General features: G+C 57.5%; 1 protein-coding gene across 1 annotated transcript in view; it reads right to left on the reverse strand.

The window, feature by feature from the left end:
• The window catches only part of PRTG (protogenin), a 47489-nt gene extending 35398 nt beyond the window's left edge, over nucleotides 1–12091 (reverse strand). Inside the window, 2 exon segments of the mRNA XM_072982137.2 lie at nucleotides 9948–10253; nucleotides 11943–12091. Coding sequence (XP_072838238.2) covers nucleotides 9948–10253; nucleotides 11943–12006 — 370 coding nt within the window. The 5' untranslated portion in view covers nucleotides 12007–12091.
• Between the last annotated feature and the right edge of the window lie 374 nt (nucleotides 12092–12465).

Consider the following 12465-nt stretch of genomic DNA (forward strand, 5'->3'; position numbering starts at 1 on the left):
CCTCCCTGGGGTCAGCCGGGCGCCTTGGCAACAGCCCCCTCCCCTCAGCCACCAAGCGGGCGTTCCAGCAATTCTTAGGGAGGGGCCCCTCGGGGGGGGCTAAAGGAGGCGGCGGCAGCTCTCATCATTCTGCGGCCAGCATGGGTCACACTGGTGGGGGCTGATGGACACTGAAGTCCAAAGCATTTGGAGGACGTTCGGAGGGGGAAGTTGGGCAGTGGGGGGGGGGGGAGAGGGGCCAAGGAAAGAAAAGCATACATTTTATTTGAAACAGCATCCTTTTAAACCTCTGCCAGAAACCACCCTTGTCTTCGGGGGGGGGGGGATCTCATCCCCACCCCACCCCTTCAACTATAAAGTCCCATATTTACTCTTTTCAAGGTATTTTAATTCATTTCACTCATAAGTCTTGCTCTTTCTACTCACCTAGATATACAGATAATAAAAATATTCTCAGTATTTTAACAGAATTAGGACAGCAGGGAAACACAAGTAACACAGACATTTAAATCACTCAATGAAACTTGAGAATGACTCTAAGGTTAAAAGGAACAGGACTAAAACGTCCCCATCCCCGTCCTCTTAGAACAGCAGAGCTGGAAGGGACCCGATGGATTGCGTCAGGGAGGCCCAGTGGGGGAACCGAACTCCCGGCCGGGAGCCTAGACCACTGAGCTCTCGGGCGCCCCACAGTTGCTAGAGCCTCCAAGGGGGCCCAGCCCTCTGTGTTCCCCCACCTAAAGCGAAAGAAAGGAGGAGCGGATCAGGTGTCCTGCTCCTGAGAAGGTCCCCATTACGACCCACCCATCATCCTCCGCCTTGCCCCTCTAGCTAGCAGGACCTGCCGATTGCACCTCTGCTGCTGCGGATGACCTTAAGCCGGTTCCCATTTCCAGATTCCTCCCAGCACAAAGCAAACTCGGGCTCCGAACCAAGACAATGCCTTCGCCAAAGAACATCCTTGACCAAGGCCGTTTTGCACAAACATTCTTCCAAAGCAACCCGAAATGAAGAACGCTCGCTGCTCGTATAAGCGAGGCGGGCGGGGGGGGGGGGAGGAACCCTGGAACAAGGACACCGAGAATCACCAAGTCTGATCTTTCTATCTCATGACCTGAGAAATCAATACATTTTGAAAACATTTTTTTTCCTAATTTTCATTTTTAGCAATAAAACGCTTGGAGATCTAGAAGGAAAATTATTAAAAAAAAAAAACATTGCAGGCCACCAAGGGAGAAGTCAATGATTCACCATCTGAAAAAAGTGAGAAAGTGGGAGAGAGAAAGAGACAGCCTGTGTGTGTGTGTGTGTGTGTGTGTGTGTGTGTGTGTGTGTGTGTGTGTGTGTGTGTGTTTCCACGGGGAAAGTTCTGACCTTTGACCTGGGTCTGCGGTGACCAAGAAGCCGGCTCATAGTAATATATGTAAGTGAACGAGGGGAAATCAATACCTTCATTTAATCCGGGGAACTCTTGAGGCGCGATGGCACACTGGAGAGAGGGGGGGGGGAAAGGCCGACGGCCCTGCCATTGTCTCCAGGAGCCCCATCTTGCCTCGATGGATTTTTTTTTCCACCGGAGAGTCAGCTGTCATGGCGCCCTGCTCTTTTTAACTCAGTGACGGCTGACTCGGCCTGGCTTGTTTTCCAAAGCTGCCTGTTTACTCTGCATTGACCGCTGGGGCTGCGATCTGATTCCAGCTTGGACCGGCCCAGGGAGGCACTTGCACCCCGGCAGGCCCCCTGCCCAGCTGTCCACCCAAGGGGGGCTTCATCACCCCGAGACTCACCAATCCAGAGGGATCCGAAGCCAGCAAGGAAGGTCTGGACAGGAACCGGCCCCAGCCAGTCACCCCTTCTGCTGCGTTACACACCAGGGATACCACCCCATGCGGTGTGTTCCCTGGCACAAGTGGGTAGAGGTGAATGGTGCACACACACACACACCCCACATCCCCATCCTCATCTCAACAGAAGATGCCCTGGTCAGCTGAAATATACACATTTCTTTTTCCTCTCCTTCCCTTCAAGGCAAAACATAGCATAGAGCAAGACACAGCTCTCCCTCCTGAAACATCTTCAGCTTAAAAGAATCAGGCAGCAGCTGATGGCAGAGACACCCACCCCACCCCACCCCACCGCGGTCCCCCAGCCTGCAAGCCTGAAGACCCTGCCAGGCCAGAGAAGAGCCTTCCTGCTTCACATCTGGCTGGAGGAGCAAAGGGGAGGGAAATGGCCTGTTTAGCCGTGACAAAAGTGAGGAATCCCAGTTCCCCGTCTGCACCGAATCTCACGGAGAGACACGTTTCCACCTCTCTGGGTGACAGTTGGGCAGAAATGGAGATTGGAAAGGGGGCCGTGCGCTCCTTTAGCCAAAAGAGACGGGGAGGCGTGCACACCTGCGCGCACACGCACACACACACAATTTTTGAGCCTTGCATGATACCGGGTTTCACCCTGCCACATCCTCAGGCAAAAAAGGATCACCGCTGGCTGCCTCCTCCGCTCCTGACACATATTTCCAGTTACCAGCCATTTACTACATGTCAAGGACAGGTTTAATCATGGGTGTCGAGGAGGGTCTGACGGGTCCGACGGCCACTCAGAGGCGTCTCTCTGCAAAGCAGGCATTCGGCCCTCGGTCTGGCCTGGGGCGTTCCGCGCTGTTATAAAGGAACTCCTGTGGGCCACCGATCAGTCACTTGATCTGCCCCAGAAGAGCTGATGATGATAGATTTGAGGTTATGAAAGCAAAACATCCGAAACGGGAGGGAGGGAGGGAGGGAGGTGGAGAAGACAGGCTTCCCATCCCTGCTTGGCCCTAAATGTTCCCCAGGTGCTTTGAGCCTTCCCCTCTTGCTCTCTGCCTGGACCCCTTAAAACAGGGGTCCCCAACCTTTTCCTAACCAGGGACCAGTTGGGGGTGTGTGGCATGCACTCGTGGGCATGCACGCACCACGCTCACCGAGGGGGAAGGAGATCTGTATCTGTGGCCCGGTCCTGCTTAGGCTGTGGGCCGCCGCCGCCGGGTCATGGACTGAGGGGTTGGGGACCCCGCCTTAAAGAGTTCTCAGGAAGAACAGCTCGCACGCCTCTGCTGGTCCCGGAGACGGGAGATTTTGTCTAAGGCCTCCCCTCTCTCCTTGACCCTCCCGTTTCTGTAGGAAGACGCCCTGCCCACCGGCACCTGTGTTACTGCGACCAACCACGGAAACGGTGCCCAGGAGGTGCCATTTCTGGGCCCCCACGCTGAGACCAGGGGCCAGCATCCTGGGACACACGGAGAGGTGGCCCACACGGCGTGCTCTGAAACACAGCAGGCAGGCAGGCAGATGAATTGGGGCCCCAGGGTGTCTCTGTCCATTCAGGAGAGGGAGTCAGACTCAAGAGCAGCACTGTGTGTGTGGGGGGGGGGGGAGATGGGAGGTCCTCTCTGCTCCAACCACCACCACCACCACCACGCAACGCACCAGACGGAGGAGGAGGAAGAAACGTCTTGGCCAGGCTGATCGGCTGGACACTTCGGCCAGGCGACTGGCGTCTCACCCACCTCTGCTCCTCGTGGCACCACCCTGCCCCAGTGCCACTGGTGGTGTCCTCTTTCTGCCCACAGTGGGCGGACAGGATGCGGGAGGGAGGGGGGGAGCAGCTGACCTCCTCGCCTTCCACGGCTTCCTCAGGCACAAAAATGGGAGCACAGAACTAGAATTAAGACTGTCATCCAAGATTAAAACAATAAAACCGCTATCTAAATCTAGGCTGACAGGCCAGAGGTTGGGGGTGTGATCAAAGCCCACTGTGTTGCCCCCAGAGAGAAGAGCCAGCCTGGGTGGCCTTGGGCCAGCCCCCCCCCCCCAGTCTCAGGATGCCCTCCCCCCCCCAACAAGAAACCACTTCTGAGTGCTGGGAAACTCTGGAAAAGGGTCGTCATAAGTCAGAATCAACCTGATGGCACAGGATGGTTTAAATTTAATTAATTAGTTAATTAGTTATATACATTTAAACCCCATCCCAATTGGCCAGAAGACCCGGAGGTCACCACGCCACTCATCCGATCCAGCCTAGTGTTCATGCCAGGACGACACTCTCTCAAAGAGAAAGCAACTGGGGAGGGGGGGGGCTTTAAAAGTCACCCAAACCCCGATTCATTTCACAAGGTGCCTTCACGAGGAATTCGGACACTGGACGGTCTCCCGGAGGAGCGGCTCCTCCAGAGATGGGGGAAGTGCAAACAGTCGCTCTTGGCCCAAAGACAGAACGCCATCGTGTTCCCTATTATTCTGCGTGTGCACACTCGAACGCACACCCCTCCACAAAAGCTGTGCTCCAAAAGAGCAAATTCGATTCGAGCACAGAGGATTCCCCCCCCCCTCGCCCCGGCCACCAACCCCGGATCTTCTCTAATCATTTAACCACATTTCTTCTCCTTTGTATGAGCAGCTGTGAGTCCTTTATCAACTTATCATCCTCTCTCCCCCCCCCCTTTTGCTTCCTACTCCAGAGGGGTGTGTGTGTGTGTATGTGCGTGTGTGTGTGTATGTGCGTGTGTGTGTTCACGCAGGCCCCAAACAAGGGCCAGGGATAGGCTGTGGGGAGTGTAAGGGGACCTGCCCAGTGTGGGGAAGGGAGGGGTCTCACTTTGCCTGCCCGAAATGCCCAAGGATCAGCTGGAGGGTTCAAGACGGGGGGGGGGGGGGAGAGAGCCTTGGCTTCTTCTTCTCCCTTCTCTAAAGTCGGCCCCTCTGGAGCAGAGCAACCGCAGCAGGGGAGCAGCAGCCGACAAAAAAGGAGAAAGAAAAGGGGGTGGCCGGGTTTACCTGTTAGTTTTTCACTGAGGTGGTGAGGACCACTAATAAAACCTGGAAGCCCCCCCCTGCCTCAATGGATCCCCTGGGAGGGACCCAGGCCCACCTGAAGCCGCCTGGCGACCCCCTTCTCCCCTCCACTTCTGCAGGCAGGCAGGCAGGCAGGCAGGCAAGCGGTGGCTTTTAATCTGCTCGCTCGCTGGGGTGGGGGCACGGTGGGGGGGGGGTCTCTGAATGAAGCCCAGCAACAGTTTCAAAGTTGCCTCCAGAAGCCCCCTTTTGTCATCGCCTTCATTGTTCTGCCCCTTCCTCCCCCCCCCACGAAGGGCCCAGCTGTTCAATTGAGGAGAAGGTGCAAACAAGGCCCAGGACGGAGGGGGGGGCGGGGGGGCGCCCGCTCAGGTCCCCCTTCTATTCTTCCGGGCTAGCTGACCAAAGCAGCTCTCCCCCACCCCACCCCACTGCCCTTTGGACCAGGGCGGTGAGGAAACAAAGGAGGGGAGGGGGCCTGGCAACACACACACACACACACACACACCACGGTGGAAGGAAGCCCCCTCGCCAGCTCACACTTGGGACAGGAGAGGAGCCCTCCCCCCCCCCGTTGAGGTGGGAGAAGGATGGGACCTGAGCAGAAAGAAAAGACACCCCATTGCTGCTTCCCATTTGCCCAGGTTTGCATCCGGAGGTAGGGAAGCACACCGTTCCCTAACAGACTGCGCATCGCACACCTTTTTCACTTCCCTGCAACCCTGTGAATGGTTTAGGGTTTGCATTAAAACCCAAGCGCCCACAATCCCTTTCCTGCTGTTCTCTGAAAAGGCAAACCCGCCACCCCAAAACGGGGAGAGAAAAAGGTTTCCAGCAACCAATTTGCCAAATGGGCTTTTAAGGAAAAACAGGAAGCAAAGGTTTGCATTCCTGTGGAAGGGGCAACCGGGGTGGGGGTGGGGGTGGGGTGGGGGTGGGGGGCTTCCTGGTGCACCAGCTTGAGGTCCTCCTCTTGAGCAGCTCCAGCAGAAGAGCCTTCCAGCACCCGAGAGGCTCCCAGCCTCCTGCCGCAAAGCAACGCCTCCCTCCGTCTGCGCCTCCCCAGCAGAAACGCCAGCCCCCCCCCCGGCAGGCCACAAAACCGCTTGGGGCTTCCTCCTGTGAGAACTCCGGGGCCACTGGGGCTGTGCCAGCAACAGCCAGCGTGCTCCAAGGGACACCCTCCGCCTCTTGCAGCAGCAGCACCCAAACGAAGAACGCCTCAGCTACCACCTGGACATGAAGGTGCACCTTTCCTTCCCTTTCCCTCCTGCACCCTCCGCCGTCTACATCTTGGTGGCCAACCTGACAATGAGGAGGCGAGGTCGAAAGCCAGCAGTTTATTATTATTGGTCTAATAAAGGTATTGCCTCTTCTCATTTCTGCTCAGTGTAAGGGCCACAGGACATTATTTTGGAAAAGGTAGCAGTGGCGTTGCTTGTTTTTTCCTGCGTTGTTTCCCCCCCCCCCCTTTGTAAGAATCAGTGAAAAAGGAGCTCTCCAGAAAGTTTTCCAAGCAGCTTCCCTAACATTTATCTCTACACGTCAGCCAGTGGAAAAATTCCTCAAGTCCTTCCATTTGCCTCATTTTATTAATTTCGGAAACAATTCCCCCTGGTCCTCCTCCTGCAGGGAGGGTTGCAAATTCCCCTTTATCCAAAGGCTAGCTGCTTCTAAAAAGGAAAGAATTCCAGAGGGATTGCCCCCATCTTTCCATGCTGAATGTTCTTAACCTTACAAAGCTTAAGTGCTAGAGGGTGGGGCTCTCTGCGCCACTACCCCTGCCTCGCGGTCCTTTGCCGAAAAAGCCTTAACACAAAACAAATCTAATACTCTAGCAACTTTGAATCCTGTTAGTCAAAAAGCAAGCTCCAGGCCGAACTTCAAATAAGCCGTTTAAATCTTCGGATATTAGCATTTTACCCCCACATGGTGCCTCACAAAGAGACCATGGGGCAGGAAGACACCTCCTCCAACCCCCCCCCTCTTTGGGCTCTGCCCCCCCTCACTTAAATTAACCCTAATAGGTTAGAAGCAACAGCAGACATCTGTGTGTGTGACCCCCCCCCGCCACTTCCTTCCCCATTCCTTGTTTTCACCTAACAGACACCTTATCTCTAAGGCATCATCACTTGGGAGGAAAGAAAAGAAAAGGGAAAGGGGAGGAAAGAAGAGAAGCAGCAGGAAAAGATGCTGGAAGGAAGAAGAAGAACAGAGCAGGCGGGAGTGGAATTCTTTTGTGCATGGATGAACAACAACAGGAAAGGAAGCCCTGGCAGGGGCGGGGGGGGAGGAGAGAGGGGCTCTCGGGAGGACCTTCTCCCCATCCCGGCTGCCCTGGCCTGGCCTGGCCTGGCCTCCTCCTCCTCCTCCTCCTCCTCCTCCTCCTCCTCCGATGGGTGGGCGAGATAAGGCTGCTGCTGCTGCTGCTGCCGCTCTGGAGGAGGAGGAGGAGGCAGGAAGGGTCTGGGATCCCTGCATTCCTCAAAAACAATTCAGGACAATCACTAACTTTGCCTCAGAGCCCACATGAAAGCTTGGGCCCATGAATGAGGGTCATCTGCTCTTTATCACAAGGGTAAGCCTCACCCTGGCCAGTTTCTAACCTTTTAACCCTGTGAATTCTTAATTTGCACATGAATAATGGGATGCCTGCCTTGAGTGCAGCCCTCCGCCTCCTCCTCCTCCTCGGCTCCCGGTCTCTAACTTTTCAGAAACCAAGACCCAAAAGCCGCTCTCCAATCTCAACACAGAGATTAAAGTTTTAGATTTCTAAATGGAGCATCCAGCCAGGCCAGCGGTTGCACTTTATTTGGGGTGGTGGTGGTGGTGGTGGAAACAAAGATAAAGGACAAGGTGCTGAAGGACTGGAGCAAGAAGAGGAAACGGGAGGGGTGGGGGCACGTTTACAGCCCCGGCCTCTTCCCCCCCCCCCCGCTGTCAGTGACTGAGAGGCAGTCTTTTTTTTTTTTTTGGCCTTTCCAAAGGAAGAAAAGAAAAGAAATGCAAAGAAAAGCTCACGCTCCACCTGCTTAGTATATATAGTTTCAGCTCCACCACAAAGAAAGTCACTTCTTTCTTCAGAGCTATAAACTGGCTAAAAAATGTCCCTGCAGCACAAAATGCAGGGAAGCCCTCCACCTTCCCTGAAGGTTTCCGAGTTGTGGAATTCAACGCCTGCCCCACTTACTCTTGGACACACGAAAGAGATCAGGGAATGGCTAACGTTGGAATATATTTTCAAGAGGACAGAGAAAAAAGGAAAAAAACTATCTTGTGTCAGAAAATCGGACAAAGACAGAAGTGGTCCTGCAGGACCTTGAAAACTAAGAAATTGATTTTAATCTGAGCTCTAATGGATTATCGCCCACTCTGCTCCCTCAGAGGCAGGAAGGAAGTGGTGTGTAATTCACAAAAGCTTGCCCTGAAATAAACCTTTTGTCCTTCAGGGTGAAACCACACTAAAGTTTCTGCTGAAACAGACGGAGCCAGCCCCTTCAAAAATCAACACGTTTGGACGAAAGAGTCTGTGGGCTGCACCCACTGCAGAAGAAACAGGCAGGTTTTAGGTAGACCACCCCCCCTGCCCACAAACCAGAAGGAGCCAGGAGAACTTCAGACATGTTTGCAGACTCCTCGCAGCCTCAGTGGCAGATAAAACTTCTAAGTCTTTTACGTGCCAGAAGCCTTTTGCTCCCTCAGATTCGCAGGAGTCATCTCTTGGGGAATTTCTGTAGAGAGGAATAGTTCAAGAAAATCCAAATAACGGACAATGCCTTGAGACACTCCTCCCCCCCCCCCCGTGTTTGGAGTCTCTTCTTTTATTCCACCGTACTGCTCAAAATACATTCCGACCTGAAGAACGGAGGACGGGAGGCTTCTGCAAAGTGCGCATGGCAGGGGAACCTTCCGGCCACCAGCATCTCCCGGAGGCCACAGAGACCTGCCCAAAAACGGCAACACATGTGCAATAGGAAACGAGGACATGGCTGGGAAATACAGGGATATTCTCGGCATTCAGCCCCACTGGATGGGGAGTGGCTGGCGGAGAGTGCGGTTTACTTTGAAGATGATTTTGCTGCTTCTGAAGTCTTTTGAGAGGGTACCAGATTGGTTTTAATACCCACCAAATTCTCTGTTCAGGAACAGTTTCAAGAGCCCTTTAGCAAACAAATTATTCTTTGAGGCCAGAGGTAGCAACAATGGGCTTCACCAGCCCTAAAAACCAGCATATTCACAAAATAGGGAAGTATATTGCACTGGAAAGGAAGCGTTTTATCCCTATATGTTACTGGAAGGTGACTGTTATGTGCCTTCAAGCCGAAACCAACTTACAGAGACAGAACCTAACCGGGCTTTCAAGACAAGTAAGAGATTTGAGAAGTGGTTCCACTCGTTCCACCCGGCCAGAGAGTTTCCATCACCGAGTGGGGATTCAAACCTTGTTCTCCAGAGTCCTAGACCATCACTCTGTCCAGTCCACCAGGCTGGGTAAAGGGATGCTTCCGGTATATTTTTAAAAACAACTGTACCCTCACGGTACCCAAACTGCATGTGATTTTGCCTGATTCATACTTGGGTGGGAGACAGCCAGAGATAACTCCAAGAGGGGTGAGGAAAGACATCTCTCTGCCTGCCCCCCCCCCGCCCCCGCTTACGGGCTATCAGAACCCACAATCCTGTCCCAGAAGAACCAGAAGGATCTGAGCCAGGCAAAGGCAACTTTATTACCCATATGACCAATTTTTTAAAAAAAGTCAAGCTAGGTGCTTGGCTTCAACACCACCGCCTCCAACCTGTTCATTATGCCGAACAGCCCTGATACCGGTGGTGGCCATGACTGATGGGCATCATCCTCCATTGCCGGTGGAGGGCTGTTTTACGTAGATTGCTGCAGGTGTGCTATTAGGGCAGGCTAGCCCTAGCGAACCCCAGCAGCGTGCCGTGGAAGCTCCACAATCAACACCTGCCGGGCCGGACGCACCCACCAGGTCAAGAGGGAAGCTGCCCGGGAAGCCCCTCAGGAGGGCGTCCGTTTCATCCAGCCCCAAAACACAGCAAGGCGCACCTGCCCTGTGGGGGGGGGCTGTCCAGGGAGGAGGGCGATCCACTTACTGGCTAAGGTGAGATGGGCCTTCTGGCTGAGGATGGCGCCGTACTTGTTCATGGCCAGGCATTGGTAGGCCCCTTCGTCCGGCTGAGCTTCCCCTCGCTTCCCCTCCATCTCGCTGATGTACAAAGAACCGTTGGACAAGGTGTAGATCCGCTCGTTCTCAGGGACCTTCGCCCCATTTTTGAGCCACGTGACGGTGATGGAGCCTTCTCCCCGGGCCTGGCAGTCGAGAACCACGGCCTCCTTGCGAGCCACGGTCACATCCTGAGGCTCTTTCACAAAAAACAGTTCGCTAAAGCACCGTGTTCCTGAGAAAGGAGGAGACCAAAGGGGATAGAGAGGGGGAGATCAGGAGCTGGGTACACACAGAAGCTGCGCGAGCGAGTGGCCTACAGCGCTAGACAGGGCGCCATGTCTCCTTGCCCACACCCATCTAAACGAAAGAAAATGTCACCCCTTAGATTCCCCCCCCCACGGAATCACCCTAAAATAAATCTTTTTATTATGAAATAAGCCTCCAAGACTAGTTGTAGCATTTAAGTGTCCACATCAATGCAAAATATGCACACGCACACCCACCCTCGTAGCCCTTCCACCTTCTGGTTTGTGTGTCTTCTGGAAGGGGCTGGTGGGCCAAGAAGGGACCTCCAGAGGTTATAGGGCTGTGGCCACTCCCAGGAGGCAATGGGGGTGGGGATGATGGGGGTGGGGATGATGGGGGTGGGGAGTCCGGGGACCTCTGGAGAGTCGCCTGTTGCCTCATTCCCACTCAAAGAGGAGCTGAGCCTGGGGGGGGGGGAGGGGGCAGTCGAGGGGCCTGACATGTGGGGGCCCTAAATGGTCCACCCAAGGAGGAGAACCTTCTTCCCCCCCCCGACTCAAAGGGGGGGGGGATTCTGTTGCTTCTGTTTTGGGGAAACGGATCCGCTTCATCCCTTTGTTGAAAAAATATCACCGCTCCGCTCCCTCCGGCCTGGGGGGGGGGAGGCCACGGCGGGGCCACCGGAGGTCAGCGGCCCCCCCCCCGCCCGAACCTGAGGGAAGGAGGGAGGGAGGGAGGCCGGGGCTTCCTGGCCCACCGCCCACCTCGAGGCAAGCCCCGCCTCCTGGAGCACAGAAGGCTCGCCCACCAATCTTGGGGGGGGGGTTTACACAGACGGGGGGGGCCCGAAAGGTTTCTCACCCCACCCCCTCCCCCGGTTTCCGAGTGGGGCTGGGAGCGGGGGGGGCAGCGGGGGGAGGCAGCAGCCCTCGCGGCTCGGGACCGGCCAGGCGCGCCGAGAACCGGGAGCCCCCCCCCGCTCGCGCCTCCTTCGCCCTTCGCCCCCCCCCCCGGAGGCGGCCCCCGGCTGCCCTGCCCGGAGAGGCCCTCCCGCCGCCCTCCCGCTCGGCTCCCCCCCACCTCCCCCCCCCCCGGGAAAGCGCCTGGGCGAGCCGGTCCGAGGCGGGCAGCCGCGCCGTCCAGCGGCCAAGGGGGCCCGGAGGGGGCGGCCTCTCTCCCCGGGTCCCGCTCACGGCCTGGGCCGCCGCCGCCTCCTCGCCTCCCCGGGAAAGCGGCGCCCACGGGTGGGGGGGTCGGGGGGGGAGAAAGAGGGGCGACGAAGGGCCTCCGGCGAAGCGCGCAGCTCACCCCCTCGCGGGAGCCGGACGCGGCCGGGAGGCGAGGAAGAGGAGCGGGCGAGGGCGCCGCTCCGGAGGGAGGGAGGCAGGGAGGGAGGGGGCCCCGCTTCCCCTTCTTTCTCCCCTTCCCGGCCAAGTTCCGCCGAGGGAAGGTGGCGCACCGGGCGCCGGCCGGCCGGCTCCACGAGGGGCCGAGGCGGGCCGGGGAAGGAAGGCAGGCAGGGAGGGAGGGGAGAGGCGGGCCGGCCGGCCGGCAAGCGGGGCGCCGCCTCCTCCTCCTCTGGGCCGGTGCCAGGAGGGAGGGACGGACGGAGGGAAGGAGGGACGGGAGGCGAGCCCGGGACCACGACGGGGCGGCGGCGGCGGCGGCGACTCACCTGGGGCGGCCAAGAAGAGGAGCAGGACGAGGGCGGCGGGCAGCGCGGTCCGACGGGGCGCCATTCAGCCGCGGGCCCGCTGGGGCATCGCTCGCTCGCTGGCTGGCTGGCTGGCCGGCCTCGCCGCGCTCCCCTCCCTCCCTCCTTCCTTCCCTCCGTCCAGAGGCCGAATGGCCGCTCCCTGGCCCTCGGACCCCGCCGGCCAGCCCCTCCCCCACCTCCCCTCCCCTCCCCCCGTCCTTTCCCTTCGGGGGCCCCCCTCCCCTTTCTCTTCCTCCTCCTCCGGCCGCCCCTCCCCTCCCCTCCCCTCCCCCTTCGGGCCGCGCAGGGACATCAGGGGGAAGAGGAGAGAGGGACCCCCCCCCGCCCTCCCAAAGGGCAAGGCAGGGCCGGGGTCCGGCGGCCCGAGCAGCCGCACTCGCCCGCTGGCCGGCTGGGCGCGGGGCTCCTTGGTGCGGCGCGGCTGGGCTGGGCTGGGCCGAACCGGGCCGGGGACGCTCCCTTCCCGCGCGAGCCCCCCCCC

Source organism: Pogona vitticeps, chromosome 12, assembly GCF_051106095.1.
Source record: "Pogona vitticeps strain Pit_001003342236 chromosome 12, PviZW2.1, whole genome shotgun sequence".
Lineage (NCBI taxonomy): Eukaryota > Metazoa > Chordata > Lepidosauria > Squamata > Agamidae > Pogona > Pogona vitticeps.